Source organism: Erythrolamprus reginae, chromosome 6 (assembly GCF_031021105.1).
Source record: "Erythrolamprus reginae isolate rEryReg1 chromosome 6, rEryReg1.hap1, whole genome shotgun sequence".
Classification (NCBI taxonomy): Eukaryota; Metazoa; Chordata; class Lepidosauria; order Squamata; family Dipsadidae; genus Erythrolamprus; species Erythrolamprus reginae.
The window spans coordinates 97,779,713-97,798,546 of record NC_091955.1 but is presented as its reverse complement, the minus strand read 5'-3'; the positions used below and the strand labels follow the sequence as shown (position 1 = coordinate 97,798,546).

The following is an 18,834-nucleotide window of genomic DNA, read 5'->3' as shown; positions in this document are numbered from 1 at the left end:
TGTAATTTTGAAATTAACAGCATAATTTTTATATAAATTGAAATAATTGAACATAGTGGGGGGAGGCTTTTATATGCAAAATAAACAAATAAGCACCAATGTTTTCAGTTCAATTTTCATTTCATTATGTTCATAAATGTCCAAACTGGTAATTCAATGCCAAAGTTATTGAAAATATTTGGAATTAGGGGCCTAGAAAAATTTATAAAGTGACATGCTTGAAAAAATGGGGGGCACTGCCCTTTTATGAGCAAAATAAACAAATAAGCATCATTTTTTCAGTTCAATTTTCATATCATTATGTTCAGAAATGTTCAAACTAGTAATTCCATATCAAATTTAGTAAAATTGTACATTGTTTGCAGGCAAAACTATCTATAAATTGAAAAATAATTCAAAAAAATTGTGGCGGGGCAGGCTTTTATGAGCAAAATAAACCAATAAGCATTATTTTTTATTTCAAATTTTATTTCATTGTGTGCGTATATGTTCAACCTAGTTTCCAAGGGAAAGAAGTTTTCAAATTGACCAAATATAAGCATATAAGAATTTTCTGTGTGAGTCTCAGAGACTTGTAAACAGTACAGGTGCATAGTGGTTTTGAACAGAGCAACAGAGTTAACACAAGGCCCCTTCCAATTCTGTCATTCTGTCTTGTGTGGATCTTCGCCCAGGTTTCCAGCTCCAGGCCATTATTCTAAAGTTGCAAAGTTTTCAGTGAAGAACTCCCCAATGGGAAGAATGTAAGTGCTTTATTTTTCTCTTTTCTGATGCAAGTCATCTCCAGGGACACACCAGACGCCATAAAAACTGTCTCTCTTCGTTCAGCAGTAACAATAGACTTATATACCATCTCATCATGATTTGCATCACTCTCTGGGCAATTTATAATCTATAAGTGTTCTTTGCATTTGACACCAACTATCACAGCCCTAGACAAAGCAAACAGAAGAAGATCCCACTGCCAACTTCATCCAGGAGTTTCTGACCAGGTGAGAACACAAAGGGGCAAAGAGGCTCAAGATCCAGGAAGAGGGAGAGAGTGGGAGGGGATTCAGGGATGCAGCAAAGTCCCTTCCAGCTTCTAGTCTATAAAAGGTGGGTTGGTTGGTTGGTTGGTTGGTTGGTTGGTTGGTTGGTTGGTTGGTTGGTTGGTTGGTTGGTTTGTCAAACTTGTATAGGATAGTAATAGTTTATATAAATATAACATAAGTAAAAGCTAAGGATAAAATAATAATTATTATTATTTATTAGATTTGTTTGCCGCCCCTCTCCGAAGACTCGGAGGACAATAGGACAGTAGGACAGGGATGGTAGGCATAATAGTGCGCTTATGCACGCCCCTTACAGACCTCTTAGAAAAGGAGAGAGGTTGACTGTAGACAATCTAAGGTTATAATCTAAGGTTACCCCAATAGTCTTAAATCTCATTTATGCTGCCAGGCCTGGGGTCATTAGATCTTAGCCCCCTGGCCCGACGAATCTTATACATGTTTGTTGTATGAATGAGTATGATTGGTTTTTAATATAATTGGGAATTTCAGATTAGTTTACTTACTTTAAATTAATTGGATTTAGCCTATTGTATACTGTTGTTTCTTTTAATATGTTGTAAGTCGCCCTGAGTCATCGGAGAAGGGAGGCATATAATTCCAATAAATAAGTAGATGAATAAGTAAATAAGTAAGTAAGTAAATAAATAAATACATACATACATAAATACATAAATAAATAAACATGCCATTTATTTTATCAATAGCTGGAAACCAGTTTCTAAGGTCCTCCTTCATAAATGATCTGCCTTTTTGGACAGAATTGTTGATATTTTTTTAATTCATGCCATACATTGTTTAATTTTTCCAGATGGCCTTCAGGAAGTCCTGTGGCTCCTTCATGCTTGTTAAACATCTTCTCAGTGCTGCTGCCCATGAATTCTAACTCTTGATGGACCTCATGGAAGGGGTCAATCAGACCCTGCAGGTGACCGAATTCTTGTTCCTGGGTTTCTCTGGCGTGCCCAGAGGACGCCCCTTCCTCTTCTTGCTGTTTCTGGCCATCTACCTCATCACCTTGATGGCCAACTCAATGATATTCATCTTGATCCAGCTGGATTCACGCCTCCACAGTCCCATGTACTATTTCCTCAGCCATCTGTCCTGCTTAGACATTTGCTACTCCTCCGTCACCCTCCCCACCATCCTGGTGAACCTCCTTCGCCAGCAACCCACCATCTCCTACAACGATTGCATGGCCCAGATGTTCTTTCTGATGAGCTTTGCGGGAACTGAATCCGCACAGCTGGCTGTGATGGCCTATGACCGCTATGCCGCCATCTGTGAACCTTTGCACTATTCTCAACTCATGAGTATACGAGTGCGAATCCCTCTGGCTACAGCTTCATGGTTCTGGGGCATGATTGATTCTGCCATTCACACTGCCCTGGCCACCGATTTGGTCTTCTGCGGAGCCAACCAGATCCATCACATCTTCTGCGATGTCCCACCGCTCTTGAAAATTGCTTGCAGCGACACCTATGTCAATGAGATGACTCTTCACTTGGCAAGTGTCATTGTGGGCCTGACCCCTTTCCTACTTGTTGTCATTTCCTATGTCTACATCTTATCTACAATTCTGAAGATCCGTTCTAGCACTGGAAGGAGGAAGACTTTCTCCACCTGTGCTGCCCACTTGATTACAGTCATTGTCTACTTTGGGATGATCAACTTGAATTATAACCGTCCCAGTGCAGGCTACTCCTTGGGAGTGGACACCCTGATCTCCGTCTTATTTTGTGTTGTCCCTCCCATGCTGAACCCCCTAATCTACAGCTTTCGAAACAAGGAGGTTAAAGGGGCCCTACAAAAGCTTCTGAAAATTCAGGAGAAAGATGATGCATCTCCTAGAAAGCACTGAAGGCAGAACTTTGGTCTCTTTCCTACTTTCCCTGCATGTCATTTTTAGGAGACCAGCAATAGGTGTATTTTTTTCAGACTGTTGTGTGGTTGCAAATTCCAACCTGGCTTGGTTTTTTATTATTAGTTAAAACAAAACACACATAAGAAAAACAGACACATCTGAGATGATTACATCCCAATTTCCATCAGTAGCGGAGATGTATACATTTTTACATTATTTGAGATCATTTTTGCCTGTATGTTTAATTTTACATTCCATAAGGAAAAAAAAGAAAAAAAAAGTCATAGAAAGATCTAATTTCAGTTAAAAAGATAAACCTATCAGTTATTGATCTTTTTTAACCTTTTTGAACCTTTCATTTTACCTAGTTAGCCATTTCTCTTTAAAATATTTTTTTATTAATTTTCCATTTTAAAAAAAAGAAAGAAAACACAATCGTAAGTACAGAAGAAAATAAAAAATAAATAAATTAATAATAGTATATATACAGATATTAGCATTATGTTAGCATTAAACTCACTATATTTATATTATATTGATTACACAATAGACTATAATTTGTCTCAAGTATATAAATTAGTACATGCTTTTTTTGATTAACAAAATAATTTCATATGTACTTCAATGATTTATTTATTTATTTATTTATTATTTATTTGTATGATGTCTCTCTCCGCAAACTCCCCCAATTTCCCCCCCAATTGTACAGTCTAGATTTTATTTATTACTTTATTACTTTATTACTTTATTACTTTATTACTTTATTACTTTATTACTTTATTACTTTATTACTTTATTACTTTATTACTTTATTACTTTATTACTTTATTACTTTATTACTTTATTACTTTATTACTTTATTACTTTATTACTTTATTACTTTATTACTTTATTACTTTATTACTTTATTACTGTATTACTGTATTACTTTATTACTTTATTACTTTATTACTTTATTACTTTATTACTTTATTACTTTATTTATCCATTTCTTTGTTTTAACCAATTGTAAAATTTATCCCATACCCTATAACAATCTGTTTCCTCTTTCCCTTCTAATTTCTTGGTCAAGTATTTATTTTCTTTTTTATATACTTTGTTCAAAATGCCTAATTCTGGCTTGTCCAGGTGTGTGCAGAGCAGCCCTTGAGTTACCAAGGACAGGCACATAGAAACAGGGCATGACAGCAGATATGCATTAGATATGCGTAATCATCCAGTCACACACACAGATACACTAAAATAGAACAGTTCAAATAAACATTCCAGGTCCTACATGTTCAGAATCAATCTCTAGAAGTACAATAATCTTTTTATCAGTTTGCCTTCGTCATATACATTCAACATATTACAGTTTATGAACACATCAGAATATCAGAGCATAACACACAGATTACTAACAAGTCAAAACAGAATCAAACAAGAGAGAAATAAGCCCCTCTAACTCCCTCTTATGGCAACTTGCAACACTACAGCCAATCAGAACATAGCATACCTTTTAAAGCTATATTACATCAATCTGTACAACCATACATTGTTGGCTTGTTTATATCCAACTGTTTGTATAGAGTACTAACATGGCTGATTGGCTCAGTGACATTTGGGACTCTATTGGCCATATGCTTCCTTCCTATGTCCTCATTTTGATTTTATCACTTAAAGTGGAAAGGGGAAAAAGGATCTGGAGAACTTTCTCCCACCTACGTACAATACACCATTCAAGGTATTTCCAGAAGGATCTTGTTCCTCTTCAGTGTCTCCTTGACTTCCACCTCCCGGTGGTTCCTTCAGATTTTGTAAAATCATGAACAAAAAATATTGAATGTCTATCATCTGTTTGGAAGACAATCAAAGATTTGGGACAATAGAATCCCATTATTTGGAAATACTAGATTATTATATGATACCTGGATGGAGAAGGCTGTGTGGGGCAATGAGTTGAGATAGAAGATGGGTAGAACAATTGGAATAAAAGATGTATATCATGGACAAAAGCTATCTTTGGTTTTCTGAATTTTCATTTCTTTCATCCTAAATACATCCAGAATTCACCATGTTTATGCACAGAATTGGAAATTGAATAGAATACCAACAGATAGAAAAGTATTGAAGAAGATTATGGATTGTGATGAAATGAATAGACTTACCATGAATATTAAAGATATAGAAGATATAGAATTTTATAAAATTTGGGGGAAATTTTATGAATGGATTGAAAAGGAAAATGGATAAAAACATGAGTATCTTGAAAGCAATTCAAAAGAATTAGAACCTGCATGACAAAAAGAGAAATGATGGCAGCATTTGATAAATTGTATAACACTGACTTAAAGGAATTAAGATTTAAGAAAATGAATTCTAGAAATCAGAGAAAATGTATATTTTGAATTATTGTTCTTTTTTTCTTTCTTTATTCTATTTTAGATTAAGTTAGCCTTTCTTTTGTTTTGAGATATAATTCAGTTTTTGGATTATGAAGTTATTGTAGAAGATGCTTTTAGATACATGCACCATTAGAGATTGATGGCTTTATGTATTTTCATATATGATTGACTGTGATGATATATGTGTTTTCATTTATGTATGTTTTAAGGTGCAGAAAAATAAAAAAACTTATACCAAAAAAGAGAAAGAGAGAGAGAGAGAATCTACACAACCTAGGAAAGGTAGTTTCATCTCATTATCTTGGATATTCTTGGTTGAGGAAAAGCAGAAGATACTCAGATTCTCCCCTGAGAGTCCCTCCTTCTGGGTGTAGGAGATTGTGCTAAGTACAGTCTACTACCCTTTGCCCTTCCGTCCAACCTTCGCAGGGAGGAACACCTGGGGTGTAACTACTTCGCTTTCCTGTTTGTGGTGCATGTTGATCTTCAGGGAAATCCAGATGTCCTAGAAATCATCTCTCTCCTTTAGCCAACATTTGGCTCCGAGGGTGGTGCAGGCAAGACTGGGGGCATCGGTTACCAGAACGAGGCTCGGAGGAAGAAGCAGAGACCTCCTCAAGTCAGAAGAGGATATCAGGGAGAGCTTGCAAATTCCTCCCTTCCTTTTTATTTCCCACAGAAAATCGCTGAGAGAACTTTCTTGGCTCTTTCCTTCCCAAAACAGCTTCATGCGTGCCAGCTTCATTCTGGAGGCTGTTACCAGGTGAGGAGGCCACAAAGAAAGCTCATAGCAAAGGACCTCGGACATGGGTCCTTCTGCAGCAGGGCAGATGGGCGGGTGGGATGGGGGAGGAGATATTTAGCCTGCACCCTTTTAAAATCAGTCTCTTTGTTGCTCTTTGTAAGGTTTATAAATTGCATCTCATTCAGATTGTTCCATAAAGTCTCCTTCTTTTCTGACGACCAAGAGAGGGGAAAAAATATCTAAAATAAAGTATTGGAGGTGAGGAAACAGCCAAGGGCCTGGATCTTCTCCCTCAAGAGCTCCCGATCCTAAATATGGGAATGGCGAAAATTCAGTCCTTGGTGTCAACTCCAAAATTTTTGGGATGGGACTTTAGGGTCATCTACTGAGTACCAAACTCCCCACGCTTCTTCATTTCCCCCTTATTTATTATATTTATTTATTTTGTCAAGTACGTATTGGTATTATACATAGATATAACACTGTTTATATATACTGCTCAAAAAAATAAAGGGAACACTCAAATAACACATCCTAGATCTGAATGAATGGAATATTCTCATTGGATATTTCACTTGCACAACTATTCCATTTGCACAACAGCCTGTGAAATTGATTGTCAGTCAGTGTTGCCTCCTAAGTGGACAGTTTGATTTCACAGAAGTTTGATTTACTTTGAGTTATATTTTATTTTATTTATTTATTTATTTAGTCAAACACTTATAGGGTGATAATTTGTACAAATAAAACATTAGATAAGTAATGATAAAAAGTAACAAAAGAAGACAATAGGACAGGGACGGTAGGCACAGTGGTGTGCTTATGCAGGCCCCTTACAGACCTCTTAGAAAGGGGGAGAGGTCAATGGTAGACAGTCTAAGGTTAAAGGTTTTGGGGTTAGGAGTAAAAACCACAGAATCAGGTAGTGTATTCCAGACGTTTATTACTTTGTTGCTGAAGTCGTATTTTTTGCAGTCAAATTTGGAGCGGTTGACATTTACTTTAAATTGATTTCATGCTCGTGTGTTGTTGCGGTTGAAGGTGAAGTAGTCGTTAACAGGTAGGACATTGTTGTTTAAGTGTTCCCTTTATTTTTTTTTAGAAGTGTACATGAGATGTGTACTAATAAGAGGGAAACATTAGGACAGGGGATGGAAGACACGCTGGTGCCCTTATGCACGGCCCCTACTGATGTCTTAGGAACTGGGGGAGGTCAACAGTGGACAGTCCAAGGGTAACGTTTTTGGGGTTACAGAGTCAGGTAGTGAGTTCCAGGCATTAACTACTCAGTTGCTGAAGTTGTATTTTCTACAGTCAAGTTTGGAATAGTTTACTTTGAGCTTGTATCTGTTGTGTGCTCATGTATTGTTGTAGCTGAAGCTGAAGTAATTGTTGACAGGAAGAACGTTGTCATGACAAAGGTGACTTAGTTCTATGTTTACTAAATCTAGGATTGTAAATCTAGTTGCGTAGGGTATTCTGGAGGAGTGGAGGGCTCTTCTGGTAAAGTATCTCTGGACATTTCCTAATGCACTTATGTCCAAAATGTGGTGTGGGTTCCAGACAGATGAGCTGCATTCAAGGATTGGTCTGGCAAATGTTTTGTATGCTCTGGTTAGTAGAGTGATATTACAGGAGAAGAAGCTACCTAGGATTAACAAACCCACCCCAGTGAAAAGCCCCTTCTACATGGGCCTGAGAAAGACATTGCAAGTGGAGGAAAGGGATTTGGAAAGAGCCTAGCAGTGGTGGGGAAGCAACTGAGCTTTTGTGGGTGAAGAGACAAAGAGAAATCCCAGAGGAGGTTTTGCTGGCTAGGAGAAGAAGCTCACACAGGTCCTGGATTCCTCCGGAGGACCAACATAGGATGGTCATTGATCAAAGCAAGAAAAAGACCCAGCACCTCACTGGTCCATCAAAAGGAATCCTGGGGTCCCCTGGTGGTGTTTGAAGGGTGGTTGCAGAACGAGATGGAATAAAGTCCAGAGGGACCAATTCTTAATGGTTGATACTTCAAACCACCCACTTCCCAAGAAAGGGGAGACTGGTTTCATTTGGGAGGTCAGTTCATACATCATAACATGTGTGTGGGGAGAGTTAACTGGAGGGACATGGCTGTCATGAACACCCCCCTCCCCTCACTGAAAGGAACCATCTCTCTCCCTCCTCAATGAAGGCTAATCATGCCCAGCAAAATTTGGTCACTCCAGAGCGCCTTGGAGAAGTTCAATGGTTAACTCTTGCTTGTGAAGCTTTTTCTCAGTGCTGCGATTTTAAATCTTCTCCCAAGAACTATTGTGAAGAATACAAATACTTAGATCAATGGGTTTGTGGTAGCCAAATAGAAACCCAGAAAGAGGGTGTGTAACTTGGGTCAATCTTGAAGTCCTCACTTCTCAAATCTTTTATGGAAATATAACTGATATTTTTATTTGTTATGAAGACAATACCTTCTTTTCTTGGTGATGGTAACAGCAGAAGAGTAGAGAAGGAACTTGAGGTTTGATTATTGTCAATATCTAAATTCACATAACCCATTTTTATGCCACTGTAGGGCTGTATCACTTTTTCCTCCTTTAATGAAATGTATAAAAATAAATGCCTCCTTTTGTCTGTAGCTATCCCTCCTGTTATAGTCTAGAGAGAATTCCTCCAGTCCACACGGTTAAATAAATAATACAGTGAGCCTGGACTATAATAGGAATAGAACAGAACAGAACAGAATGGAAAATAGAATAGAAAATAGAATGGAATAGAATAGAACAGAACAGAATAGAATAGAATAGAATTCTTTATTGGCCAAGTGTGATTGGACACACAAGGAATTTGTCTTTGGTGCAGATGCTCTCAGTGGACATTAAAAAATAAATAAATTTGTCAAGAATCATGAGGTACAACACTTAATCATTGCCATAGGGTACAAATAAGCAATTGGGAAATGGTCAATATTAATATAAATCATAAGGACAAACAACAAGTTATACTCATACAGGCATAAGTGGGAGGAGATGGGTGATAGGTACGATGAGAAGACTAATAGTAATAGTAATCCAGCCTTAGTGAAGAGTTTGACAATGGTGAGGGAATTATTTGTTTAGCAGAGCGATGGCATTTGGAGAAAAGCTGTCCTTGTGTCTAGTTATCTTGGTGTGCAGTGCTCCATTATGGGTTTTGGAATCTTGAGTTTGATTCCAGACTATCCCACCCAGTGGTTTGTCCTTTGTCTTCCATGTAGCTCAACCAGCAATGAAGCCACCCAGAGATGGCCATGCCTCTTGATGCTTAACTGATGGAGAAGCTGATTTCTTCTGAGTAACCAGAAAGAGCAATTTCACTCTGACCTCCAACTTCAGAGGGTCCCAAGTAAGTGAACTGATCCTTGTGCAGTTGGGGGATTTTACTGCAATTCCTGTGGACTCTGTCTTTGAACCAGGAAACAGTCAATTTAATAGTCAACCTAACTATGAGTCACCGTCAATTTTCAGCTAAACCTTTCTGCTCCTATTGAAGTCAATGGATCATTTCTGCTTAGCTATGTTTTTCTCCCAAAGCAGAACCAGCTCAGCTTGGCTCTTTTAAGAGGAATTCATGACTACGGTCTTTTTAATTTCATAAATGGGAAGGTGATGGCAAACAGGGATGTTTTTCTCTCCCCGTGTGTCACAATTATTGCAAGGAATGTGCACATTTCCATCGCTCCCTCCTAAACCCTGCCATTTCCCAATCTTTCCCTTGCAGCTAACTTTGATGGACCTGATGGAAGGTGGCAATCAGACCCAGCAGGTGACCGAGTTCTTGTTCCTGGGTTACTCCGGAATGCCCAGAGGTCAACCTTTCTTCTTTCTGCTCTTTCTGGCCATCTACCTCATCACCTTGGTGGCCAATTTGGTCATACTCCTCTTGATCCAGGTGGATTCACGCCTCCACAGCCCCATGTACTATTTCCTCAGCCACCTGTCCTGCTTGGACATTTGCTACTCCTCAGTCACCCTCCCCACCATCCTGGTGAACCTCCTGCGCCAGCAGCCCACCATCTCCTACAACGACTGCATGGCCCAGATGTTCTTCCTCATGACCTTTGCAGGAACTGAATGTGCACTGCTGGCTGTGATGGCCTATGACCGCTATGCGGCCATCTGTGAACCTTTGCGCTACACACAACTCATGAGTAAGTGGGTGCGAATCCCTCTGGCTGTGGCTTCGTGGATCTGGGGTGTGGTTGACTCTGCCATTCATACAGCCCTGGCCACCGATTTGACCTTCTGCGGAGACGTCAAGATCCACCATATCTTCTGTGATGTTCCTCCAATCTTGAAAATAGCTTGCAGTGATACCTATGTTAATGAGGTAGCTCTTCACACAGCCAGCGCCATTGCAGGTCTGTGTCCTTTCGTCATTGTCATCATTTCCTACATCTACATCCTATCAACAATTTTGAAGATCCGTTCTAACACTGGGAGGAGAAAGACTTTCTCCACCTGTGGTGCCCACCTGGTTACCGTCCTCCTGTACTTTGGGATGATCAACCTGAATTACAACCGTCCCAGTGTGGGCTACTCCTTGGAGGTGGACACTCTGGTCTCCACCCTCTATTGTATTGTCACCCCCATGCTGAACCCCCTAATTTACAGCCTCCGAAACAAGGAGGTCAAAGGGGCCCTACAAAAACTTCTGAGTGGTTAGGACAGTGTTTTCCTCAACCTTGGCAACTCAAAGATATATGGACTCCAACTCCCAGAATTCCACAGCCACAGAGACAGCCCTATTTATTTCCTTTTCATGGGACTCTGTTCTGTGTCTGGCATGGAGTGATGTGGTATGGAGGATCACATGGCTGGTTTGTCTCAGGCATCCAGGTCCAGGCTGTTCCAAAAGTGTTTTTTCAAGACCCAGTGAGACTTACTTTGCTTTTCCTTGAAGATGTTTCACTTCTCATCCGAGAAGTGTCCTGTCCCAGTGATGAGGCCCCCAAGAAATAGGTTCACACGCAGAGATTTGACAAGATTTAAACAGTTTAGTAGCCGAAAGGTTTAACTGTGTAAAATTGTATCAGCAAAGAAGGAAAATAGTCCGTTCAGTCTCAGCTGTTCATTGGAGCCTCAAACATAAAGCCAAACTCCCAAATAGTTTCTCTTTGATCACAATCTCTAATTAACACGATTCACTCTGAATTGGCAGGGAGCCCAGGAACCAAGACTTCGCTTTCTTAATTTGTAAGTCACATAAATAGTCCAAGAGCCAGACCCGATCATCCATCTGGTACATTCAAACGTTGACCTCTGCACTGGTTCGTCATGAGGCTCCCCCTTAAATAGCCCAAAGGTCTGGCCAAGTATTCTAGAGATCTATTCCTGCAGAGACCTCCTCTTGTTCAGCCACTCATGTCTTCTGACCCTTCTGCATACTCTGGCATCAAGAAGAGGCTCTTCCACTTCTCCTGAGTCACTCATGTGCATCTCTGGAGGTGCAACAGGCACTGGTTGGCTTTCAGCCAAGTCCACTGGCCGAGGATACCAACCCACACCCGTCTCTCAATCCTCAGAATCCGTGATCAGTAGTGCAGGATGCGAACAGGCCTCAACAAGAAGCTTCTTCAGTTGTGACTGAATCATGGAAGATTGAAGGATTTATATTCTTTCTGGTTGTTATAGAGTCATCAGAACTGCAGAAAAAACAATTGCTGCCGACCTGCCTTCCATTGAGGACCTCTATACTGCATGAGTCAAAAAGACTGACCTCTTGCATCCTGGACATAAACTGTTTCAACTCCTCCCCTCAAAACATCACTATAGAGCACTGCACACCAGAACAACTAGACACAAAGGACAGTTTTTTCCCTCAACACTGTCAAACTATTTACTAGGTGTGCACTACTATTACTACCAGTTTCTTCTCATCATTCCTATCACCCATATTCTCCCACTTAATGACTATAACTTGTTGCTTGTATCCTTGAGATTTTTGTTAATATTGATTGTTTCCTCATTGATTATTTGATCCCTATGACAATCATTAAGTGTTGTACCTCATGATTCTTGACAAATGTCTCTTTTTCTTTTACGTACACTGAGAACACATGCGCCAAGACAAATTCCTTGTGTGTACAATCACACTTGGCCAATAAAGAATTCTGTTCTGTTCTGTTCTCTCCTGTCCTGTCCTATCCTATCCTCCATGATTCAATCACAACTGAAGAAACTTCTTGGCATGGCCTCACAAGGACTCCCAGAGAGAGTGCTAACAAGCAGAGGGCTGCAAGGAATAGAAATCCTTCAATTCTCCATCTTTCGGTGAGAGCCAACAAGGTTTCTTGGAAGGGAAGCAAAATGTGTTCAAGAAAAAACAAAGAGTCCAGTTGCCTCTTGAAAAACACATTTCAGACAGCCAATAATTTTGCTTAGAATATTCAGATGTATCAATGGGATCAATGTATCAGGCTAAACCCAAGAATTATATGGAACAACCTAAGCTCTGCAGACAGAATCTTGCCAGAGTAAATCTTTGCTATTAACCCAGCACTCTTTTATTTTGTATTATATTGTATTATATCATTTTATTATTTATTTTATTACATTTTATATTATTTCATTTTACTTATTTTATTTTATTTTTTATTATTTTATTTTTATGCTGACCCTCTCACTTGGTGAAGACTCTAAATGGCTTGCCTTCATTAAAAATCTGGTTAAAAATATCAGAACATCAACAGCATGTATTTATTTATTTATTTATTTATTATTAGAGTTGAAAGGTACCTTACAGGTCATCAAGTCCAACCCCCTGCTTAAGTAGGAAATCTTATATCACCCCAGTCAAATGACAGTCCAATCTCCACTTGAAAATGTCCAAAGTTGGGGAGTTCACAACCTCCGCTGGTTCCGCTGGTTGATTGCTTTGATGGTCAGGAAATTCTTCCTTATCTCCAGGTTGAATCTCTCCTTGGTCAGCTTCCACCTGTTGTTCTTCATCTGGCCCTCTGGTGCCCTGGAAAATAGTGTGACCCCCTCCTCTCTGTGGCAAACCTACTGAATATACAACTGATCATTAACAGGATCATGCTTTGAATATTATGGGATCATATGAATTGCTACACATACAAAACTATTGAGCAGGGGTGAAATCTAGCAGGTTCAGACAGGTTCTGGAGAACTGGTAGCAGAAATTTTCACTAATTCAGAGAACCAGCAAATATCAGCTCTGGCTGGCCCCAGAGTGGGGAGGGGAGGGGGATTTTGCAGTATCCTTCCTCTGTCAGTGTCACTGAGCCAGGCCCACTGAGCCATTCTCACAGAACTGGTAGTAAAAAACTTGGATTTCACCACTGCAGCTGAGCATTCTCACTACATCCAGTCATGGGCTCCTACGGGTACAGTCAGGTATGTAGAACCGGTAGAAAAATTTGGAATTTTTTCCCCCCTTCTGGGCTCTGGGTATGTTTTTCCTATAGCAGTAAATGAGGTTGAATGTGTACAATTTTAGAAGAGCTGTTTGTACGTGTGTGTGTGTACATACACGTACAGTTTATATAGTAGATAATTTATATGTTTGTGTGCCTGTGTGTAATATGTATGTATACTCCGAGTCTTCGGAGAGGGGCGGCAAACAAATCTAATAATAATAGTAATAATAATAATAATAATAATAATAATAATAATAATAATAATAATACAGTATATGGCATATATACATAGAATTAAATGGTATATAAGGATGTTCAGAAATAGTCAATAGAGAAATTATATCTCTTTGAGGCGAGGAGAAGCCAGGCACCTTAACCCAAACCCTTGATGTGAGTGATGTCACGTTGGCCACCTTTAATGCAGTCACATGACCTTTAAGCCACAACCACCCTGGTCACATGATCATCAAGCCACTCCCATCTGCTCAAGCCACTCCCACAGCAGACGGAAGAAAGAGCTGCATGCGGCTCCAGAGCCACAGGTTGCTGACCCCTGGACTAGATAGTGAGCTGTTGTGCTTTCCTTCCCAGGCTTCTGGCCTTCCCTCCCTCTACTTTCCCTGCAATTTGAGCCATTCCCTTCCCCACTGGTTTATGGCCATTGGTTTTTGGTCATGTTGGACATTTAGAATTCTCAGCTCTAATATAAACAAATTGCAGTCAAAGGATATTCTTGCCTTGTGAAAATAGTTGAAAAAATGTTTCGGAAATAGGTGGGAGAAACTTCTCCAGATCTTTTATTTTTTTCCCATTCCTACCTCAAATGGCCAAACAAAAATGGGGAACTAGGAAAGAAGTACATGGCCAGGAAAATCCCAGAGGCATTGACCAAATGAGATCTTGATCACAGCTGAGCATAATAGGGAATTCTGCAGCCTGCATAAAAGGGGAGGTCTGTGGGAGTGATCTTTGCAGGAGTTATCGTTCACGGTTTAACAGAGAAAAAGAAACAGGTCCATAGTTTTCTCTAAACCAACATCCCTGCTTCCTTGGAGAAACCCAGCCTTTAGAAAATTGCTTTATGAAAAACTGTAGCTATTGCAAAAATAGTGAGTCGGCCCAGTTCAGAGACATTATTTACAAACTTTAGGGGGGGGGGGGTTGGACATTTGTTATCCACTTTGAAGATAACTCAGAGTCTTCGGCAGCAAACAGAAATTCTTTTGCCATAGTTGCAGTTCTCAGCCAACTTGTTAATGAAATATATTTGTGTGTTTCTGAAACTCCAGTCTGTGTGTTTTACTTTAACCTTAATTACTACTCAGTTGTCACACCAGGCAGAACACCTAGGAAAGAAGGACATGGCCAGAAGAATCCCAGAGGCATTGACCAAATGAGCCATATTAAAATTTGCAGTTGCACAACCCTTTGTTTAGGAAAACAAAGTTGTTGGTCCATAGACAAGGAGAAGCAGAGAAGGTAGGAAGGCGATACAGTTTTTCTTTCACTGTCTTCCAAGAGACGCATCTTCCTTCTCCTCAATGCCCAGAAGTTTTTGTAGGGCCCCTTTGACCTCCTTGTTTCGGAGGCTGTAGATTAGGGGGTTCAGCATGGGGGTGACTATACAATAGAGGATGGAGACCAAGGTGTCCACTGCCAAGGAGTAGCCCGCACTGGGACGGTTGTAATTCAAGTTGATCATCCCATAGAAGAGAATGACAGTAACCAGGTGGGCACCACAGGTGGAGAAGGCTTTTCTCCTTCCACTGTTAGAGCGGATTTGCAGAATGGAAGATAAGATGTAGACATATGAAACCACAACAAGGAGGAAAGGACACAACCCTACAAAGATACTTGCAATATGAAGAGACATCTCATTGGTATAGGTGTCACTGCAAGCAATTTTCAAGAGTGGGGGGACATCACAGAAGATGTGATGGATCTGGTTGTTTTCACAAAAGGCCAAATCAGTGGCCAGGGCAGTGTGAATGATAGAATCAACAAGACCCCAGACCCACGAAACTGTAGCCAAAGGGATTCGCACCTCCCTACTCATGAGTTGAGAATAGTGCAAAGGCTCGCAGATGGCCGCATAGCGGTCATAGGCCATCACAGCCAGCAGTGCACATTCAGTTCCAGCAAAGGTCATGAGGAAGAACATCTGGGCCATGCAGTCATTGTAGGAGATGGTGGGCTGCTGGCGCAAGAGGTTCACCAGGATTGTGGGGAGGGTGACAGAGGAATTGCAAATGTCCAAATAGGACAGATGGCTGAGGAAATAGTACATGGGACTATGGAGTCGTGAATCCACCTGGATCAAGAGGAGTATGACTGAGTTGGCCACCAAGGTGATGAGGTAGATGGCCAGAAAGAGCAGAAAGAAGAAAGGTTGACCTCTGGGCATTCCGGAGTAACCCAAGAACAAGAATTTGGTCACCTGCTGGGTCTGATTGCCACCTTCCATCAGGTCCATCAAAGTTAGCTGCAAGGAAAAGATTGGGAAATGGCAGGGTTTAGGACGGAGTGATGGGAATGTGCACATTCTTTGCAATAATTGTCACATACAAGCTGAAAAGAAAAGATTGGAAAATGACAGCTGATCTGGTTCTGCTTTGAGGGAATACATAGTTAAGCAGAAGCAATGCATTGACTTCAATAGGAGCAAGAAGATTTAGCTGAAACTTGACTCTGATTCATATTTACGTTGACTATTAAGTTGACTGTTTCCTGGTTCAAAGCTAGAGTCCACAGCTTTTGCAGTAAAATCTCATTTTCCCAAGCAACCGCACAAGGATCGAATCACTTACTTGGCATCCTCTGAAGTTGGAGGCAAGAATGAAATTGCTCTTCCTGGTTACTCAGAAGAAATCAGCATCTCCAACAGTTAAGCATCAAGAGGCATGACCATCTCTGGGTGGTTGAGTTGTCATGGAAGACCAAGGATAAACAACTGGGCGGGATAGTCTGGAATCAAACTCAGGACCTCAAAACCCATAATGGAGCACTGCACATCAAGATAACTAGATACAAGGACAGTTTTCCCCCAAATGCCATCGCTCCGCTAAACAAATAATTACCTCACCACTGTCAAACTATTAAATAAGGCTGCATTACTATTACTATTAGTCTTCTCATTGATTCTATCACCAATCTCCTCCCACGTATGACTATGTGACTGTAACCTGTTGCTTGTATCCTTATGATTTATATTAATATTGATTGTTTCTCCATTGCTTATTTGACCCATATGACAATCACTAAGTGTTGTACCACATGATTCTTGACAAATGTATCTTTTTCTTTTATATACGTTGACAGCATCTGCACCAAAGACAAATTGCAAACACACTTGGCAATGAAGAATTCTATTCTATTCTATTCTCTCCAGAAGGGATAGCTACAGACAAAAGGAGGCATTTATTTTTATACATTTCATTAAAGGAGGAGAAAGTGATACAACCCTACAGTGGCATAAAAAATAGGTAATGTGAATTTAGAAATTGACAATTATCAAAGCTCAAGTTCATTCTCTACTCTTCTGCTGTTACTATCACCAAGAAAAGAAGTATTGTCTTAATAACAAATAAAAATATCAGTTATATTTCCATACAAGGTTTGAGAAAGCTTACTAAGAATGGGAAGTTCTCCGATAAATGAGGACTTCAAGGTTGACCCAGGTTACCCACCGTCTTTCTTTGTTTCTATTTGGCTACCACACAACTATTCCTCTAAGTATTTGTTTTCCTCCCAATAGCTCTTGGGTGAAGATGTAAATTCACAGCATTAAGAAGAAGCTTCACAAGCAAGAGTCAACCACTGGACTTCTCCAAGGCACTCTGCAGTGACTGAATTTTGCTATGCGTTATTATCTTTCATTGAGGAGGGAAGAGAGATGCTTCTGGAAAGGTTTATGGTTCCTTTCAGTGAGGGGGGGCGTTCATGACAGCCATGTCCCTCCAGTTAACTCTCCCCAAAAGCATTTTGACACGCATGTTATGTGTGAACTGACATCCCAAATGAAACCAGCCTCCCCTTTCTTGTTAAGTAGTTGATATGATGTAACAACCATTAAGAGTTGGTCTCTCTGGACCTTATTCCATCTCTCTCTGCAACCACACTTCAAACTCTTTCAGGGGACCCCAAGACTCCTTTTGATGGACCAGTGAGGTGCTGGGACTTTTTCTTGCTTTGATCAATGACCATCCTTTGTTGGTCCTCAGGAGAAATCCAGGACAAGTATGAGCTTCTTCTCCTGGCCAACAAAACCTCCTCTGGGATTTCTCTTCCTCTCCCCACCACTGTCAGGTTCTTTCCAAATCTCCTTCTTTCACATGCAACTTCTTTCTCAGACCCATGTAGAAAGGGCTTTTCACTGGGGTGCATTTGTTTGTGTACCTCTTGTTAACCTAATCCTATGTAGCTTCTCCTCTGGCAATCTCACACAACTTACCAGAGAATACAAAATATTTGCCAGACCCATCTTTGAATACAGCTCATCTATCTGGAACCCACACCGCATTCCAGACATAAATACATTGGAAAGTGTCCACAGATACTTTATGAGAAGAGTCCTCCACTCCTCCACTCATGACAGAATACCCTATGCAACTAGACTTGAAATCCTGGGCTTAGAAAGCTTAGAACTATGTTGCCTTAAACACCACCTAAACATAGCCCATAAAATCATCTGCTACAACGTCCTTCCTGTCAACGACTATTTCAGTTTCAAGCAAAACAACACACGAGCGTACAACCAGCCCAAACTCAAAGTAAACAGCTCCAAACCTGACTGTAGAAAATATGACTTCAGCAATTGAGTATTTAATGCCTGGAAGTCACTACCTCACTCTGTAGTTTTGTCACCAAACACCCCAAAACCTTTACCCTTAGACTATCCACTGTTGACCTCACCTGATTCCTAAGAGGTCAGTGAATAAATGCAGCAGCGTGCCTTCCATCCCCTGTCCCAATGTTTCCCTCTTATTAGTAACCATCTCATGTATATAAACAGTGTTATATTTATGTAAACTATCAATATGTACTTGACAAAATAAATAAATAAAATAAATAAGGGGGTGATGAAAAAGCATGGGGTGACCGGTATTCAGTAGATGAGCCAAGAGTCCCCTCCCAAAAATATTCAACTTTTGAGTTGACACCATGAACTCAATTGTTGCCATTCCATATTTAGAATCAGGAGCTCTTGAGGGAGAAGATCCAGGCCCTTGGCTGTCTCCTCACCACCAATACTTTATTTTAGATATTTTTTCCCTCTCTCGGTCATCAGAAAAGAAGGAGACTTTATGGAACAATCTGAATGAGATGCAATTTATGAATGTTAGCAACAAAGAGACTGATTTTAAAAGAGTGCAGGCTAAATATCTCCTCCC

General features: G+C 40.2%; 3 protein-coding genes across 3 annotated transcripts; 2 read left to right on the top strand and 1 right to left on the bottom strand.

Moving 5' to 3' along the window:
* The first annotated feature begins 1,953 nt into the window (after positions 1-1,953).
* On the top strand, positions 1,954-2,913 carry LOC139169165 (olfactory receptor 5T17-like). The gene has a single exon (XM_070754992.1). The coding sequence runs from the start codon at positions 1,954-1,956 to the stop codon at positions 2,911-2,913; it is 960 nt and encodes a 319-aa protein (XP_070611093.1).
* Positions 2,914-9,801: 6,888 nt separating this feature from the next.
* LOC139169100 (olfactory receptor 5T17-like) lies at positions 9,802-10,728 on the top strand. Its single transcript, XM_070754917.1, has one exon. The coding sequence runs from the start codon at positions 9,802-9,804 to the stop codon at positions 10,726-10,728; it is 927 nt and encodes a 308-aa protein (XP_070611018.1).
* A 4,220-nt stretch (positions 10,729-14,948) lies between these two features.
* Positions 14,949-15,908, bottom strand: LOC139169099 (olfactory receptor 5V1-like). Its single transcript, XM_070754915.1, has one exon. It carries the CDS (start codon positions 15,906-15,908, stop codon positions 14,949-14,951), a length of 960 nt encoding a protein of 319 aa, XP_070611016.1.
* Positions 15,909-18,834: the final 2,926 nt, after the last annotated feature.